Genomic DNA, 19981 nt, shown 5'->3' with positions numbered 1-19981 from the left:
GCCCCCAAGCACAGCAACTTAAGTTTGATCCCTGGGACACCCCCACCCCGGAAAGTTGTCCTGTGACCTCTAGACACGTGCGCCATGCCATGCACACGCACAAACACACATACGCACACAACCAAAAATAAGTAAAAACTAAAAGCCTTTCGCGCTATGCGTCAATTTTCATGTTACTATTGTACGTGGGGTTAGTTACTTCAGCCAGGCCATCTTCTTTTTGTCTCTGTTAACATGCCTTGGCTCTCGTGATGGACTACTTGAGGGAAAGATAATTTGTCAAAGAAACAAGTCGTGTTCTGAGTCATTTGCTGAAATGCAAAGCTAGAGCGTAGCTAAGGAGCCAGGAGCGAGTCGTCGTAAGATGAAACTTCAATTGGCTCTGGCTTTCTCTGGGTTTACTTTCCACGTCAGTTCATTTTCAAATCTCTTAGTGAAGCCGCGTGGAACAAAACACAAGGTAAAGAGGAAAGGAAGAGGGGATTGTTGTTAATGAAATTTTTAAAGGGAAAAAAAAAATGCATTGAAAGCGACAGAGAAAAATTCTCATTTCCTCCTTCCGAGGGTGTTTATTTCCTAACAAAATATATTGTTTCAACTCTCGGGCTTAGGGGAAATAATCTCTGCTGTAAGAAGTTACTGGGCAAAGTCATTAAGCCGCCATGCCCAAAGCAAACGTTCCGGCCTCCAGCGCGCCTTATCAAAGAGCCGGGGAAGGTACCAGCCAAGATGCCTTGTGAGCAGAACACATGCTCCTCTCAAATGTGGGAACTGAGAGATCAAAGGAGCATTAGAGAAAACCCAAGCTGAGCTCAGAGCATCCTGTAGCATCCCAGCAGTCAGAGGATCCTGGCAGTGAGAACAGAAAGAGAATGTTGGCTATAACAGTCCCTTCTGTATCCACAGGACACTACCCTGAGGACAGGAACTGCTTTTTTTTTTATGAGTTTTTACCCATAGGAAACTGGGAGGCAGGTACTACTGTCTTCAGTCATTCCTGCTTTGCAGATGGGGAAACTGAGGCACGTGGTTAACTCAGGAGCAGCCAGGTAGTTGTTCCCAAAGTCACCATACAGTCACATGGTCCAGCTTTTCTCACGACACAGAGACAGCAGATAATAGCAGTGCGACCTCGCCAAGCACCCGACACCCATACGCTCGCTGCACATACATAATGCAGGTCAAGCACTCACATGCATAGGAAATGAGGTAAATCTAGAAAATAAGATGTGTATACATAAACAGTTTTGAATTCTGTTGTGTTGTGACAGTTGCTGTCCAGCCCCGCCCATCTCATCCTCACTCCCCCACCCTGTACTGAACAGGATCGGGTGAGTGGCCTCACACCATGGTCCTGTCCCTATGAAAGGACAGCCTGACACCCACCTGAGCCCTGAGCCTGGAACAGCAGCCAGGTCTAAGGTGGGAGGGGCTCTTTTTTTCCCCCAGGCACTCGGCCTTGAGTTGGCACAATGAGCCGCCCTGTTATGCTCATTTCTAGGCACTTCATTTTTCCAGGGATTTCTCCACTGAGCTCATAAGATGTCCTCTGGCAGGCTTTGGGCCGGGAACCTTTTGTAGTGCTTGCAGCCAGCTGAGGCACGCGAATGAGCCTACTCAGCATCTTCACCAGAATCTTCTACGTGAACGGGTCTCCAAGGAGCGAACCGGCAGAGGTAGTCCGCTGCTGAACTCTGGAGGGACTCCCCAGTCGCTGCCTGGCTCTGCTTCATGGGCCAAGATCTAGCCAAGTTGACACAATGTTGCAAAGAGCCATGGAACGGGACCACAAGTGCTCATTGAGACAAGGAATTCTGCAGAGAGCAAAGGCAGAAATGGACCAAAGGAAAATGCACTGGCTTCAGTGTCCAGACAGGAAGATTCAGGAGGCTTGGCGAGGGGGAGGGGCAGTCTTAACGTATGCTACAGCCATCGAAACAAGAATATTAATGCGTGCAGATACTTGGCCACTCGGCAAACCCACCCACCTCATCGGCATGGGAGGCCCTAACACCGCGCAGCAAATACTCAGCGTCAAGTACAAAATGGCTTAAGTCTCCTCCTCCTGTTCCAGATTCAGAGCGATGATGGTAAATTGAGCGCTTGAGAGGGACCGTGTCAGACGTGTGGAGCTTTTGAAATGGTAAAGGCTGAGTTTGTATAGAGAGGTCAGAGAAGAACATCTGAGAAGGGTCCCACCCGAGCCAGGCCTGGCACTGAGGAATCTCATCTCAGGAGAGGTAACTGTGTATGTAGGCTTCGGGAGGGCGTGCCACTGACCCGTGGGCAAGTCTGAGGGATATTTTCTTGATTGGTGATTGATGTAGGCAGGGTCCAGCCCACTGTGGGTGGTTATCACACCCGGGCAGGTGGTTCTGGGTCATATAAGAAAGCCAACTGAGCAAGCGGTGAGGAGCAAGCCAGTAAGCAGCATTCCTCCATGGCTTCCTCTACTTCAGTTCCTGCCTTCGGGTTCCTGTACCACTTGAGTTCCTGCTCCGGCTCCCCTTCATGACAGGACTGTGAGCTGTAAATCAAAGGAACCCGCCCCCCATCTAAGCTGATTTTTGTTATGGTGTTTATCACAGGAACAGAAAGAAAACACACTAAGGTGGGTGTCAGTATCAGACAGTGGGATCTTGATGTGATGGAGCTGACTGCTGTTTGGGGGTGGGGGGTGGGGGGTGGTTATGGAAGGATTTGGGAGCTCTGGGGTGAAGGTGCTGTTGTGTCTGCAGGGCTTGGTGGGCTGTGGTTGTAGATTGGAGGACAATGCTGAGGGGTGGTGCAGATGATAGAGACCTGGCTTATGGGTCTCTGAGGGGAGTCTGAGAGTCTCTCAGCGGCTATCAGGACCATCCTTTCATGTGGTGTTTTAAATTGCAAGTCTGGTTTCTGGTTTGTGGGGACTGAAAAGTAAGCTATGGGGTTGGGGATTTAGCTCAGTGGTAGAGTGCTTGCCTAGCAAGCGCAAGGCCCTGGGTTTGTTCCTCAGCTCTGAAAAAAAAAAAAAAAAAAGACAAAAAAAAAAAAAAGTAAGCTATGATTAATAAGAGACCAGCACCTTTCAGGAGGAATCTTCTAGAAGGTGTTTCCTTGGAGTTGGCGCACAGAAGCAGTGTTTCAGAAGGCAAATGCTGCATCTCAAGCTGGCGGTCAAACTTAGGTGTAGAAATCCCCCCACATGTTCCTGGTTTGAGGGTGCAGCGGACTCATGACAGCAACCTATGGCCGCCAGGGCTGGAGTCCCTTCAGAGAGGTCAGGAGGCCATTAATGGAGGTATAGCGTCAGCTGTAATGGAGGCTTCAGGCTTGAAGGGGTCATGGAGGGAATCTGAGGCTTGATGCCATGGGGGGGGGGGCAGAGGCAGGGTCCCTAAAGGGAGTCCAGAAAGAAGATGCTGGGGAAGGTGCAGCCTCAGTTGCGGGTGGTGACCCCAGGATGGAGGGGTTCACGGAAAGAAGCCGAGGCTTGGCAATGAGAGACATCACCGGTGAGGGTGAAGCCTTAGTTTCGAGGAAGACCCCAGAATATTGGAGCTGCCAGACGATGGAGTGACCACTAGGGACGGTGGCAGGTGTGGGGTGAAGCTGACTGGAGTATGACGGACAGGCAGTGTGTCCTGTAATGACAGAACCAAAGAGCTGGGACTGTCCAAGCCCTTTGGAGCCTGGTTCATGATGGAGACCCAGGTGGTCGGACACAGAACTATTTACACTGTTGGAGTTCGGTTTTGCTGTGGTCAAACTGTACCCTGGTTCTTCCCTCCTCAAATAAGAAGTGTGTAACTTATTTTGAATTTTATAGGAAGCCACAGTTAAGAGACTCTGAACTTTTAAAAATGTTAAGATTTTTCTGAAGACTGCGGGACTTCTAACGCTACACGGTGTATTATATCATGAGATGAACATGAGATCTCTTCTCGCTGTGGCCTCTGGCATGGCTATACAGATCCTAGTCCTTGATTGTGTGTGTGTGTGTGTGTGTGTGTGTGTGTGTGTCTGCTGTAAATTTGGCTGCACGTGTACCATCAGACAACATTTGGGATTTGTTTCTCTCCTGCCATTTATGTGGATTCCCTGGGATTGAACTCAGGCCAACTGGCTTTAGCAGCAAGCACCTTTACCCATGGAGCCATTTTACCAGCCCCTCCCCCTCTCGTTTGCCTTTATTAGCATCCCTGGCCTCATTCTGGGTAAACACAATTATTTCCAAAGGCTGTGAGAACACGAGGAACAGCTGTGCATGCTGGGAAGGTCTGCGGGGCACTAGAATAAGACCAATAAATGAGGCTCTGAGAAGTTGTGTATAGTGGTCACTAGACACTGGGGGTGTGTTTCTAAACCAGTGAGTGAAAGTGAGGCCAGCTACTTGCTTAATACAATGGAGAATGTTTCCTTCCAATGAAAGCACTTCCTCCTAGATGGAGGCGGGAGGCTTAGGAAAGACACAGGGGAGTCACTGGTCTCACTGGGCCTCCTGAGGTCCCAGAAGCAGGGAAGCGGTAGCCAGGGAAGAGAAGACTCTTTGGAGGAGTTGTCTGCAAGTGGGGCAGGAAGCCTCAGGGATGCATCATCACCCAGACTGGGTGGGATTGTTGGCGTTGGAACTAGCTGCCTTTGGGCCACCCATGTTCCTGTCAATCACGCCCATAATCTCACTGGTTGGCCAAGATGGACGTGTATACATTAGTTTCCACGGTTTGTGAATACCTTCTCTATCAGGGTGTCAGTTAGCAAGCCCTCCCAGCTTGCCTGTCACCACCTGGCCAAACAAAACAAGGTGGTGGGAGAGGCGGCTCACACTGCACAGATGAGAACCTCACTCAACGCCACAGACGATTTCTCTCTGTCTTAGCTCAGATAAGCTACTGCTGTGATGTACTACAACTTGGGTGACCAACAAACTTAGCAGAGAGTCGCAGAGGCTAGAAGCATTAGCAGGCTGAGCATTTGATGAGGTATGCTTCCTGGTTCATAGGTGGTGGCCTCTTGCTGTGTCCACACACAATGAAAAAGTCAAGGCATCGCCCTCGGAACTTCTTCTATAAGGGCACTAAACACACTGCTGAGGGCTCCCTCCATCCCCTTGATACAGTTACCTCCCCGAGACCTCCTCTCATCACATTGCAAGAAAGGATTTCAGATCTCCACAATATATAAAGAACTCAAGAAACTAGACATCAAAGCACTGAACAGTCCAATTAAAAAATGGGCTAAAGAGCTAAACAGAGAATTCACAAAACAAGAACTACAAATGGCTGAAAGACATTTAAAGAAATGCTCAACATCCTTAATCATCAGAGAAATGCAAATCAAAACGACTCTGAGATACCACCTTACACCTGTTAGAATGGCTAAGATCAAAAACACCAATGACAACCAATGTTGGAGAGGATGTGGAGCAAAGGGAACACTCCTCCACTGTTGGTGGGAATGTAAACTTGTACAACCACTGTGGAAATCAGTATGGCGGTTTCTCAGAAAATTAGGAATCGAACTACCTCAAGACCCAGCCATCCCACTCTTGGGCATATACCCAAAGAATGCTGATATATACCATAAAGATACATGCTCAGCTATGTTCATAGCAGCACTATTTGTAATAGCCAGAACCTGGAAACAACCTAGATGCCCATCAACGGAAGAATGGATGAAAAAAATGTGGTACATATACACAATGGAGTACTACTCAGCAGAGAAAAACAATGAAAGCATGAAATTTGCAGGCAAATGGATGGAACTAGAAAAAATCATCCTGAGTGAGGTAACCCAAACCCAGAAAGACAATTATGGTATGTACTCACTCATTGGTGGATTCTAGATATAAAATGAACAATCAGACCACAACCCATAGAACCATAAAGGCTATATATATATAGCATGGAGGTCCCTAGGACGACTGTGGCATATAATAAATTTCAGTTTTACTCAATTATTGAAAAAAATAGCCAAATGAATGGAAACACATGAACTATGAACCAAAGGCTGAGGGGCTCCCAGCTGGATCAGGCCCTCTGAATAGGTGAGACAGTTGATTGGCTTGATCAGTTTGGGAGGCATCTAGGCAGTGGGACCAAGTCCTGTGCTCATTGCATGAGTTGGCTGTTTGAAACCAGGAACTTATGCAGGGACACTTGGCTTAGTCTGGGAGGAAGGGACTGGACCTCCCTGGACTGAGTCTACCAAGTTGACCACAGTCCTCGGGGAGGACTTGTCCTGGAGGAGGTGGGAATGGAGGGTGGGCTGGGGGTAAGGGGAGGGCGTGGGAGGGGGGAGAATAGGGGAACCCATGGCTGATATGTAGAACTGAATGGTATTGTAAAATAAAAATATATATATATCAAAAAAAAAAAAAAAAAAAGAAAGGATTTCAGCAGAGGAATTTGGAGGGAAAGGTGCATAGTAGAAAGCCTGGAACAAAGGCCACATGAAGGCAGAGTTCTCATGGCCATGCGGATCCCATCGGGCTAGGAGCATGGCGTCCACTGTTTTTCAAACTGCTTGGGGCAAATGAAAGTCCACAGAGGCCAGAGGCTGGATCTGATGCTGGGTTCAAGAGCAGTTCTGCGTTCACAGTTTGAGCAGCTAAAGGGTTTCAAAATACATCAGACCATTCATAGAGTTTGGCTTATATACTTTTAAATACGTTCCTCTTTACATGAACCACCAGTTTTCCCATAAGAATTATCCAATTATCCTTTGCAACAATTAATTTAATTAGTTGTAATCTTTACAGTAAGTCAGCCATAAAGGTGAACAGCAGCTACAATCTTTAGTTCTCTGTCTCTCTCTGTCTCTCTGTCTCTCTGTCTCTCTGTCTCTCTCTGTCTCTCTCTCTCTCTCTCTCTCTCTCTCTCTCTCTCTCTCTCTCTCTCTCTCATCCACATGGTTCTGGAAACTGAATCCAGAGCCTTGCACATGCAAGTCTGACAAGTGCTCTACCCCTGAGATGACCCAGGTTACTTCCATTTTTAAAAAATATTTTTACATTTATGCCTGTTTTGCATGTATGTATGCATGTGTGCAATGCCCAAAGAGCCAGATGAGGATGTTGGACCCCTTGGAACTGAAGTTACAAATCGTTGTGAGCTGCCATGTGGGTGCGAAGAACCAAACCCAGGTCCTCTGGAATAGTAGCCAGTGCTTTTCATGGCTGAGCCATCTCTCCAGCCCCATGCTTTTCATTTTTAAAAAGGCAAATTATGGGCCAAGGAGACAGTTCAGTAATAGAAGGGTTTACCACAAAGCCTGACACCTGAGTTCAATCGTTGGGACCCACATGGTAAAAAGACTCCCTAAGGTTGTTCTCAGACCTCTACATGTGTGCTGTAGACACAGACCACCCCTGTACAGAACATAATAATAAAATGTCATAAAAAGGCAAACTTACTTCAGTCCCTCAAAGAGAACAAACACCTAGATATATAGAAGAGAAGCATAAACTAGTTTTAGAAAATACATTGTAAGTCAATAGAAGAGAGGCCGGAAAGATGATTTCACAGTTAGGGTGTGTACTGCCCTTACAGAGAACCTGAGTTCCATTCTGGGCACCTGACAACCACCTTTGAATCCAGATCTAGGGGATTCAATGCCCTCTGCTGGTCCCAGTAGGAACTGCACTCACACACAAGCATACACACACACACACACACACACACACACACACACACACACACACACACACACAAATAAGAAAACAAAATCAGTAGGAAAAAGCAGCCATCAGGTAGGCATTCACAGCACATGGACTCACCTCAGGACCTACAATCACCATGTAAACATTGGGCTCTTCTTGATGCCATTCTTGGGAAGAAAAAGAAAGAAGAAAAAAGACGTTGAATGGACCTAACATGGCTTCAAGTCACAGCTAAGAAAACAATTCGGCTTAACTACAAATTACTCCAGGCTATGTGTTGTACTCTTAGGTCATTAAGCATTCAACCATGCTAAACAGGATCGATTTCATTTCTTTAGCCTATATGAGGTATTTTATGCTCTTACTTGAAGATTTGTTTCTTTTGGGGCCGGAGCAATGGGTCAATGGTTAAAAGCACTTGCTTCTCTTGCAGTGGGATCAGAATTTGGTACCTAGCACCCACACGGCAGCTCACAACTGCCTGGAATGCCAGTTCTGGAATAGGGTGTCCACAGGCACTGCATACTCATACATAAACACATAAAAATAAGGGGATATTTATAACAAAAAAGTGATAGGATTTTTAAAACACTCTTTTAGCCTTATAATTATTTCCAATTTTTCTGCCATCCTTCATACCTGAAGCTACAAGTCTACAATAAAGTAATCCAATAAATTACCCTTCCAGCTGTCTCCAAAGTGATCATCTAGAAATGGTTCTGCTTATATGCAAAGAGCAAAAAAAGAAAAAAGAAATATGATCCCACCAGGCAAGGTGGCTCACAGTGTCATCCCAGAACTTGAGAATCTGAAGCAGGAGGATTGGGTGTTCAAGGCCAGCTGGGGCCAGCCAGTAAGAACACAAGACCAAACAAGACACATCTCTATTCACAAATCCACAGGAGGAAGGGGGACACTGGACTACATACCTGAGAACGCGTCTACCAAGTACAGAGGATCCTTTACAGGCCTGAGTCCGCATATTACCAGGAACACATATAGGTTGTCTGCACTTTGGTCAATCTCTGCAAGGTAAGAATGGAGGATACAGCTAAAGTTATGCAACAGCAGTGACATCACCATGACATGCAGACCAGAGGTCCCCACGTTGGCCTTCCTACTTCTTGCGTGTCCTCTGACTGCCTTGCCACGCATTAGCTTCTCCAAGCATGGGTAGACCTGAGCCTCACTCTGCCCGTGAAATGCAAGGTCTCTGCCATAGAGAGGGAGGGATGGGGCCTGGGAGAGCTGACCCAGTCACTGGGGATAGGAGTCAGCAGTCCCAGGAAGGACTCGGGCACAGTTCCCGTGGAGAAAAGTGTTCTTTTCTTGATGCAGCAAGAAAAGTGGCGTTTGGATGAGTGTCCTCAAGAATTCACAGATGCACGGTAGGTATGAGCATATGTCCCTGGAAACAGGAAACACACACATACGTGCTGCCATCCTGTTGTTTTTTCTGCATATGCCAGTTGGATTTGTCAACTATACCTCAGAAAATTGTAACAGTTCTAAAAGTAGATGTATATGTTTATAGAGTGGTTTGGTTTTTTTTTTTTCATCTGTTTCTATTTTGTTTCTCATGGATAGTATATGAGATAGTGTCACCTATAACAGACCAGGTGGGCCTCAAACTTGTTAGGTAGCTGAGGACCTTGAACTTATGACCCTCTTGACTCCACCTCTCAAGTCTAGGACTACAGCCGTACACCACCATGCCTAGTTTAGGCTGGGATCAAACCCTGACCTTCCTGTGTGTTAGGTAAGCGATCTACCAACGGAGCTGTCTGTGTTAGCTTTGAAAAAGACATGGAGGGAAAGAGGATGGAGAGGTGATCCAGCAGTTAAGAGCACTGGCCGCTCTTGCAGAGGACCCAAGTCCAATTCCCACCACACACATGGTGGCTTACAACCATCTAACTCCAGTTTCAAGGGGATGTGATGCTCTGATGCCCCCTTCTGGCCTCCATGGGTACTGCATAAATGTAGTGCATAGACATGCATATGGGCGAAATACCCATACATATGAATAACAACAACAACAACAACAACAACAATACAGAGAAGGCCTAGGAGTGCCAAATCTATGATGTAGGACCAGCGGTGGGCACCAGTCTTGGTGACTCTTCTTATGACAAGTGAAGCTGACTTCCTCACCCCTGGCCTCTAGATGGAGTGAGAACCTTTCTGGCCAACAAAATGCTTCCTTGTGAGAGGCCTCATCACTCCCCGGTCATCTGGCCACATAGCTTTCTTGGGAAAAAAGACTTCATAATGAGGCTCATCCTGGCAGCGTGAAGTCCCAGACCTGAGGTGAGGCTGGGCATCAGACACATGAGAACATGAAGGGAACAGCATTGATGAGCCCGGGACAGGCAGAGGCTGCCCAGCTGAGCCACAAAAGTACAACAGTTCACACCTACAAAAATCATGAGAAATGGCCATAGTTGTTTGAGACCAGGAGATCTTGATGTGTTTTATGGCAACTGCTGGATAATTGATTTAATAGCAACTATTAATAGACTCAGAAAGAAAAAAAAAAGCTGGTCTAAAACATAAGCTTTTACAGCCTGTGTAATTGGCCATAAAACTATGCATGTGCAGGGCTATCCATCCGAGGATGAGTATTTGCTGATTTTTTTTTTATGCAAACCATTTTCTGCAAACCATTTTCTGAGCTTACCTGAGTCTTGAGAATAAAAATGGTTTATGTGTCATACATGTAGCTAACTAAGTGCATGAGGGTCCCAGGTCAGCAAAGAGGACAGCAAGAGTGACTCTGGGCAGAATCACATTGACCGTGAAGACTCTGAGCCTTGTTCCAGCAAAGCTTTAAAAGCAATCACAGGGGCTGGGGATGCAGCTCAGTGGTAGTGTGTTTGCCTTGCACACCTGAACACCTTGGATTGATACTAGCGCTACCCCCACACTCACCCCCCCCCAACACACACACCCACACAAATCCTAAGCCAGGTGAGGTAACATATACCTTCAGTCCGGGTAATTAGTAGCCTAAATCAGAAGGATAACATCAAGTTTGAGGTCAGCCTAGCCTAAACAGTGAATTCAGGACCAGCATGGGCTACAGAACAAAACCCTGCCTCAAGAAAGGAAAGGAAGAAGGAAAATTCTAGGTGAATATGATCAAGAAACTTTATATGTTGGGGCAGGAGAGATGGCATGGTGGTTAAGAGTTCTTACTGTTCTTGCAAAGGACCCAAGTTTAATTTAGCACTCATGAGGCCACTTGCAAGGGTCTGCAACTCCAGCTCCAGAGGATCCAATGCCCTCTGCTGGCCTCCTTGAGCATTGCACACACGTGCACATAACCACACACAGATATACATGCATATTTAAAACTAAAATAAAAAGCTTGAAAAAATAATAAAACATGGCCAGGGTGGTGGTGGTTCATGCCTTTAATGCCAGCACTCAGATGGCAGAGGCAGATGGAGCTCTGAGTTCAAGGCCAGCCTGGGCTACACAGTGAGTTCCAGGACACCAGAGCTGTTACACAGAGAAACCCTGTCTCAAAAAACCAAAATAAATAAATAATAAAACATTATCTATGTATGAAAATGTCATCATATGTCATATACATACATTTCATGCATAATTAATATATTGTTTAAAAAGTTACTACAGTCGTTGAATTAAATTTGATAATATCACTAAGCTGTTTTGAGGGTTCTATATTTTTCCACCAATACTCTGGATTTCCTACCTAATCTTAGTAGATAAACCTTAGCAAATGCATATTTGACTAAAGTCTGAGCCAGAAGCTACGGATAGAATGTAGTCTCAAGGTCGGAGAATTGGAATTCAGGCACCGGAATCCAAGGTCAGGAGTCAAGTGATTGTCTTTAATAAATGATAAGCTATTCTCCTTAATAAAATCTAAGGGGAGGAGAGGTCAGGATGAGAAAGCAGCCCAAGCCTTCATGCCCAGGGAAGAGCTGCTAATGTCTGCCTGAGCCTCAGACTGAAGGTCTGCTTGGGGACAGAGATCAAAAGCACCTTAAAAAAAAAAACTTGCTTATTAATTTCAGAGGAAATATAATTCTATACATTGTGGAAATGAGGATCCTTTTTCGCTAAAGCAGGAAGTCTCAGTCCAGCACACAGGGGCTGTGTTTTCGCACACACAACCCCATTGCTACAATAGACGCATCTACAGCATGTGGGCATACACAGGAGTTAATATATTCAAAAACAACAATCAGCGACAGGACAAGCGAGCTATCCAATCCAGAGTGAAACATGGCTCCAATGTGCTCACACTCTCGATGTAGGGAAATGTGTTCAAATCCATGGGAGGAAGAAGAGGGCAAGGCAGGCAGGCAGCGGGAGAGCCATGAGGACTCCCAAGATGGGAAAGTGGTCTCATTGAAATGGGGGAAAAAGGGGGCTGGAGAGATGGCTCGGCTGTTAAGAGCACTGGTTGCTCTTCTAGAGGTCCCGAGTTCAATTCTCAACACCCGCATAGTGGCTCACAACAATCTGTAATAGGACCAGATGGCGTCTTCTGTGAGGCAGAAATACATGCAATTAGAGCACTCATATATGTAAAAATACATAAATAAATTTTTTTTTCTTTTTTTTTTTCTTCCGGAGCTGAGGACCAAACCCAGGGCCTTGCACTTGCTAAGCAAGCGCTCTACCACTGAGATAAATCTCCAACCCCATAAATAAATATTTTTAAAAAAGAAATGGGGAAAAAATATAAATATGTACGCCAAATGCTGTACCAAGATGACATTCTGGGAGGTTGGGGAGACCTGGCACCTGGTAAAAATGACTCTTCTGTGTCCCTGTGTGACATGGGTGATGAGGACATTAATTCCTTCCTGTTCACATGAGTCACCTGCTCGAAACAACTGCTTGAACACCTCTTGGCCCAGCTGGGAGGTACTGGGGAAATCTAGCCTTGTACCTTCTGAGATGACCCAGATGGCTTGGAAAGACAGCCCTGGAAAGAGGCTGCTCCATGGACCTCATCTCTGATTTCCACAGGATGCTGCCTGTTAGTTAGAGGAAGATATGCACCATCTTACAGCTGAGAACCCATGATGTCGGTGTGTCACATGCAGTATTCACACCCAATAAAAACATGCTGTAGGGGCTGGAGAGACCCCAGTGGTTAAGGGAACTGATTGCTCCTACAGAGGACAGGGGATAAGTTCCCACTACCCATATAGCTGCTTACAACCACCTGACACTCCAGTTCAGGGGATCTGATGCTCTCCTCTGGCCTCTATGGGCACCAGGCATGCACATGGTATATCCTATTCACACAAAGAAAAACACACACACATAAATAAAAATAAAATTTTAAAAACTTAAACATATCTGGGCGGTGGTGGCACACGCCTTTAATCCCAGCACTTGGGAGGCAGAGGCAGGTGGATCTCTGTGAGTACGAGGCCAGCATGGTCTATAGAGTGAGATCCAGAACAGGCACCAAAACTACACAGAGAAACCCTGTCTCAAAAAAACAACAAAAAGCAAACAAAAAAATTTAAACACACACACACACACACACACACACACACACACACACTTCAGACTTCAGGTGGATAATGATAGAATTCCTCGCCTAGAAACAGGGTTCCTACAAGGTCGCAGATATCTTGTTGGACCTTGCTTGGTCATCTGTTGGGAAAGCCTGTCTTGCCTTGAGCAGGCAACTCTGGGAGGCAGGAATTTTAGGAAGGAAATGTGAGCTACACCATACAATTCTTTCTGCTCTTTTTTCCCTGCGAGAAAGAGTCTGCTCCCTCACTGTGTGCACCAATAAACACAGACCCACCTATTGAAAGGTCAGAATCCTGTCTCCTTCTGTCTCCTGTCTCTTTAAACTGCCTCCAAAATCTAATAGGTGGGACTATAGAACAATTAGAGGGCTTGTCTAGCTTGGAGGAAGCCCTGCATCCACTTGCCAGCGGAGTATAAACCAGGTACGACGATGTATGCCCACAATGCTAGCACTCAGGTGGAGGCAGAGGGGTTAGAAGTTCAAGGTCATCCTCAGCTACATAGCAAGTGTAAGGCCATCCTGGGCTACATGAGACCCTGTCTCAAAAATAAGTTATTCAAATGAAAATAAATAAAATAAAACTGTGTGCTTCAGACTGACGACAGGCAAGGTACCTTGGTGTTTTCTATTCAGTAAAGTGCTCACCCCCCAACTCTCTAAATTGATTTCGAGCCTCCTGCCCCAGAAGACCCTGGAGGGAGACGGAGTTAATCCTATATCCGTTGCGCCTCTCAAATCTTTTTGCTGGGCTGGAGATTAAATGTAATGAGAATTCAGGAAACTAAATTAGAGAATGACAGACGAGGGCATTCCATGCCTGGTCGTCTTCAGGAAATAAAAATGTGGGGGAAGGAACAAAGAAAGGAAATTCAGAGAAGAACCTGGTTGTGTCCTGCCCACAGATAGAAGGCTCATTTTCAGACAGATGAATGCTTAAAAAAAAAAAAAAAAAAAAAAAAACCGGAACCAAGGGCTAGAGTCCAACACACTTGAACTCCAGTGCTGTGGTTCTCAACTTGTGGGTCGTGACCCACAAGTTGAGAACCAAACCTCTCCCTCCAAAAGCAAGCCTCTCCCTCCAAAAGAATTTACATTACAATTCATAACAGTAGCAAAATTGCAGTTATAAAGTAGCAACGGAAATAATCTTGAGGTTGTGGGGGGGGTCACCACAGCAGGAGGAACTGTGTTAAAAGGTTGCAGCATCAGGAGGCTTGGGAACCACTGGTCTAGTTAAGTGACTTGGCGGGCACCCCCTAGCCCTTGGTGGCTTGAAGGGAAAGTGTTGTGTGTGTTCGTAGTTTTTCAAGGGGAGCACAAAGAGATTGGCTTGCAGAGGCATGGGTAAAGCAGGTGCTACCTAAGGCTTGAGTGACTTCTGTTCACTGTTGAAGTCAGAGCCTGTGCCTAGAGCCTGCCTGTATCCTCACACACTGGGTTAGGCTGAGGGCAGGTGTGAGCCCAGCCCTGGCAGGTACACAGGCATGCGTGTATTTAATATAGCTCGGTGGCCAGCAGAATGGTATTTTTAGCTTTAAAACAAAATACATCTTTTTTTTTTTTTTTTTTTTGGTGGTCTAGCATCCGCTTCCAATGACAGACGAAACACGATGCTATCTGATCACACCTGAGAACAGCTGGGAGAGTGAAATGCCAGTTGCTGGGGCTTCCTATCCTCCGTGTTAACACTTCTTGCATCATTTTTCTGTTTTGTTTCTTGAGCAGGGTCTGACGTAGCCCTAGCTGGCCAGGAACTAGCTATATAGCTCAGAGTAGACTCGAATTTTTGAAGAACCTTCGGCCCTTGCTTCTGGAGTGCCGAGATCACTCCAGAATACCCTGCCTTGGCACATCTCCTACCCCTCAACTGTATGGGTGAGAAGGAAAGGCTTGAAGAACTTCAGCTGAGGGCAGGATGCTGACTGGAGTCTAGATTTTAAAAAAAGTATCTTGATTCATGGCTGTATAAAGAATGGAGATCCGGTAGCACCTTCACCCCATAGGAAAACAAAGTGGCTTTTCTTAGGAATAGATGGGGCATGGGTTTTAGGATGTTAGGGTCTCCATCGCATAGAAAAACAAATAGGGTTGAGAGAGTGGGGGGGGGGGAGTCAGGCATGGTGGGGGAGGGTGGAAGAAGAGTCAATCATGGTGGTACACATCTGTCATCCCAGCACTTGGGAAGAATCAGGAGTTCAAGACCAGCCCTACTGTATAGCAAATTCAAGGCCACCTTGGGCTACCTGTGATCTTGTCTAGAGGAAAAGGAAGAGGAATAGGGAGGGGAGGAGGAAGACAGACAGTGAGCAACACATGTAGGAGTTTGTGGGGGTGTGTTTGGAGAGGGGAGAAATGAGATAAATAAGTAATATAATGAAATAAATAAAATGGATGGTGGTTAGTTTGGCAACTTGACACACTCCGGAATGTATCTTGGGAAGAGTCTCAGTGGGGGATTGTAGAGGCTGGCCTGTAGATATATCCATGGGGAATTGTGTTGAGGCGGGAAGACCCAGCCCACTGTGGGCAGTACCATTCCCTGGGTTTGGCTCTTGGACTGTATAGAGAGGAGAAAGTAAACTGAATGTAAGTGGCCAGGCATTTTTCACTCTGCTCTTGATGGTGACTGTGGTGTGACCAGCTGCTTCAAGTTTTTCCATGATGTCCACCTCAAAGATGGGCTGTCACCTGGAATTGTAAGCTGAAATAAGCCCTTTCTCTCCTAAGCTGCTGGGTTTTTGTTTGTTTGTTTGTTTTGTTTTGTTTTGTTTTTCTGGGTGTTTTCTCACAACAACAGGAAATGAAGGTAGGACAGTGGAAAACTGAAATCTAGAGAGAGTAGCCTCATGGATAAGCCTTCCTCTTTCTGTGGTTCTGGGTTTGATGGCCGGTGAGGTCCTTCAGATGTGTAGGTTCTTTTGTTTGTTTGGTTGGTTGGTTTTTTGTTTTTTTCAAGACAGGGTTTCTCTGTGTAGCTTTGTGCCTTTCCTGGAACTCACTCTATAGATCAGGCTGGCCTCGAACTCACAGAGATCCACCTGCCTCTGCCTCCCAAGTGCTGGGATTAAAGGCGTGTGCCACCACCGCCCGGCCGATGTGTAGGTTCTTGCCAGTTATAAGCAAAAAATGCAGAACAGTGTGTCATAACACACTGGACATGTACTTGGAAAGGAACAGGGAACCTCACTGACCACGCAAGGAGCTTGGTATAGGCACTCATAGCCTCATCAGAGGAGCCAGCCATAAGGAGCACAGGGAAAACCACTGCAATTCTGTGGACGGCCCTTAAGCCACCTAACTGCTAGTGCTCAGATGATCTGTTTGAATATGGAGTCTTGGTGGCATAGAACTGGCTTGATGTTCTGAACAGATGCAGCATTGATTTGTGAGCTAGGGCTGGGAGATCCATGACTGAGCAGTGTCAGAAACTGCAGCATGCTGGGTAAGGGACAGCACCATAAAAGTGGTATCAGGTCCAGTGATGGTGGCGCACGCCTTTAATCCCAGCACTCGGGAGGCAGAGCCAGTTGGATCTCTGTGAGTTCAAGGCCAGCCTGGTCTACAGAGTGAGATCCAGGACAGGCACCAAAACTACAGAGAAACCCTGTCTCAAAAACAAACAAAAACAAAAGTGGTATCAGGGTCCAGAGAGATGGCTCAGTGGTTAGGAGCACTGACTGTTCTTATGGCAGACTCAGATTTAATTCCCAGTACCCATATGGTGGCTCACAAACATCTCTAACTCCAATAACAGAGATCTGATGCTCTCTTCCCTGAATTCTACATGTACTGTATGCACATGGTACATAGACATATGTGCAGATGAAGCATTCATGCACGTAAAATAAAAATAATTTTTTTAAATAAATAGCATCAGATGACCAGGCACAGTAGTGTACGCCTTTTAATCCCAGCACTCAGGATGCAGAGGCAGGTGGATTTCTGTGATTTCCAGGCCAGCCTGGTCTACAGAGCAAGTTCCAGGACAAGCTCGAAAGCTACACAGAGAAACCATGTCTCAAAAACAAACAAAACAAAACAAAAAAAAAACTTAGAGGGCACTGATCACTAAGAGCCCATATCAAATCCTCCACATCTTCTGTTCTCATCATCTGAGGCACAAAGGAGGTCACAATCTGAGGTCACACAAACTCCAGAAGCCCAGTGAGACAGAGCAGGGCTAATAGGCCAGGCCATCGCCCCCAAGACCAAAACTCAACAGAGACGATCACAGGTACAAGTGGGAACTCACACCTGATTGTCAAACCCACAGAAGAATTCTAATAGCTCCCCTGGTTCACTGTCTTCCTCCTGTAATCAGCTACCCCAGCCACAGCCAGGGTCTCCCTGCACCCATAGATTACCGGCGGGCAGAATTTCTAATGGTTCACATTGAGATGGAGCAGTAGCCAAGTCAGCCTGTGGGGAAATGCCTTCAGTGGAGTATTTTAGATCTATTGGCTGTTCTGTTGCTCACTCAATGGCAAGCCCAACCATCAGCCCGAGACTAAGGGGTTTGATGAAAAGCCACTCGGCTTTTGGGAATTATGGGTCTCAGTTACGCCTCCATCGTGTCCTATAATATATCGAAACTGAAATAACCTTAAGGCAGGCAATTTAAAGCCGCCGCCCCCCAAGTCCTGAAGAATTGCACCCACATGCTGACATGAAGAAGCAGTGGGGTCTCAGGGGTTCATTTGTAACGCCGAGAACAGCCACGCTGCTGTCATAGGGATTGATGAACGAGCTACGGAAATTTTTTTCTAATAAAATGCTTGGGATTTTTCTTTTCAACTGAAACTGAAGCTGACGTGCAATCTGTGGTGGAGATTTTAGGTGAGACTTTGGGAGTGGAAATGGGCTTGGGGTGTCCTTAATGTCCGCTGTGGATGGGGAGCTGGTTTCACATTTTGAGTCTTGGAAGTTTGTAGCAAAGCCTCTAACTTCAACTTTCCCCTCCAGAACCCCACAGTTTAGACCCTGTTAACACTATCAAATATGGGGCTGGGGGGATGTTCAGTCAGTAAAGAACTGACTTGTAAGTATGAGGGCCTGCATTCCATCCCCAGAACCCATGTAGAAAAAAAAAATGCCAGGCATAGGGGTGTGTGATTTTTTTGTTTGTTTGACTTTACTTATGTTTGTTGTTTTTTCCGAGACAAGGTTTCTCCATGTAGCTTTAGAGCCTGTCCTGGAACTCTCTCCGTAGCCCAGGCTGGCCTCGAACTCACAGAGCTCCTCATGCCTCTGCCTCCCGAGTGCTGGGATTAAAGGTGTGTGTCACTGCCGCTCGGCGGGGTGTGTGATTTTAATCCCAGTGCTGGGGAGATGGAGACATGAATCCTGGGACTCACTGGCCAGCCATCCTGCACTACTTGGTGAGCTCCAGGCCAGTGAGAGGATACTGTCTCAAACAACAAAGTGGATGGGTCCTCAGGATGACCTGAGGTTGCGCTCTGAGCTTCGCACATACCCAAATGTGTATACTCTAAACACTACTCAACAGCGTTGACGTCTCTGGGAAAACATGTTGGGTTAAAACAGAAATTCTTGTCCTCAGATCTCATTGTCAGTAGACAGTTTTACCTTTTATAGCACTTATGACCCAGAATAACCGGTGTGGCAATCTAATTGCAAATTTTGATCCTCAAAAAAAAAAAAAAAAAAAAAAAAAAAAAAATCACATACTGCAGGCCTTGTTTATGGACAGCCTATATTTAAAAGACTCTGCACAGTAGCCTTCTGTTCAAGCATCACTGCTGAGCTTGTTTCACACCATGAGTGGGAGCCCAAGTGGTTAAGTTTCTCTGAATTCCACCAGAGGCTGGGAAAAGCCCCTCCCCCACACCACCATCCGGCTGTGTCCTGATGCCACCCTACCAGGTGACCGTCTTGCAAGATGCCTGGGGAGCTCAGATCAAGTGTACAGTCTCTCCCAGAAACCAGCTGTTGGGACTGCCTCCTAAGAAAACATCTGGGCAAATGTGTGGAGAAAGGAGGTCACACCAGCCCCATTACTGTGGATCAAAGCATTATAGACAGAGAAAAGCAGGGTCCAGCAAAATGGCAGATGGCAAGCATCCAGGAAGGGAGCCATACCTTACCTGATTGCTGGAGGAAGGTGTTCCAGTTAAAGTTGGCATTTGGTATCGTTGCAATTCCTGGTGGAAGGAATATGAAAGGAAAAAAAAAAGTGAAGTTTTGGTTCGTAGGAATCCATTCAACTTCCTGAGCACTACAATGGAGTGTCATGGGTCCCTCAGCAAAGAGACTGGGTGCATATGTGAATGCCAGGGACGCCCCATGCTGCTGGACCACCATCCCACTGGGCGGTACAGACTTGAGCTCTTTGAAGAGACTCAGGAAAGTCTTCTGAAACATCCGCACTTGAACTCTACCATACTGGGTAAAGGCTCACCTTCACCTCCAATTTCTCAATTCACCATGCACTCTGTCATCTCCTCAGATGGATTTAAGTTAAACTTTTTGTTGTTGTTGTTAAAAAGAAAACAAAAACCACAAATATTTCAGCCAAGAGTGATGGCTCATGCCTGTAACCAACACCTAGGTGGCTGGAGGCAGGAGGATTGCATCAAGTTCCAGTGGAAGCCTGGTGTACAGAAGAGGGCTCTGAAATAAGGGAGGCAGAGAGAGGAAGGTTGAAAGAGAGAACCAAGTTAGGTGGTGGCGCACGCCTGTAATCCTAGCTCTGGGGAGGCAGAGGCAGGTGGATCTCTGAGTTCGAGGCCAGCCTGGCCTACAGAGTCAGTTCCAGGATAGCCAGGGATACAATGAGAAACCCTGTCTTG

At 46.4% G+C, this 19981-nt stretch overlaps 1 protein-coding gene across 2 annotated transcripts in view; it reads right to left on the bottom strand.

Moving 5' to 3' along the window:
- Glt1d1 (glycosyltransferase 1 domain containing 1) overlaps positions 1 to 19981 on the bottom strand; it is a 71927-nt gene that overhangs the window by 21932 nt on the left and 30014 nt on the right. For both annotated transcript variants that reach the window (XM_028870207.2, XM_037198266.1), the window contains exons 6-8: positions 19277 to 19333; positions 8569 to 8664; positions 7757 to 7806 (exon numbers count right to left, since the gene is read on the bottom strand). In XM_028870207.2, coding sequence (XP_028726040.1) covers positions 7757 to 7806; positions 8569 to 8664; positions 19277 to 19333 — 203 coding nt within the window. The remainder of the gene's footprint in view (positions 1 to 7756; positions 7807 to 8568; positions 8665 to 19276; positions 19334 to 19981) is intronic.

This window comes from Peromyscus leucopus, chromosome 23 (assembly GCF_004664715.2).
Source record: "Peromyscus leucopus breed LL Stock chromosome 23, UCI_PerLeu_2.1, whole genome shotgun sequence".
NCBI lineage: Eukaryota > Metazoa > Chordata > Mammalia > Rodentia > Cricetidae > Peromyscus > Peromyscus leucopus.
The sequence above is the reverse complement of the archived record's forward strand: the minus strand, read 5'-3'. Positions and strand labels throughout refer to the sequence as shown.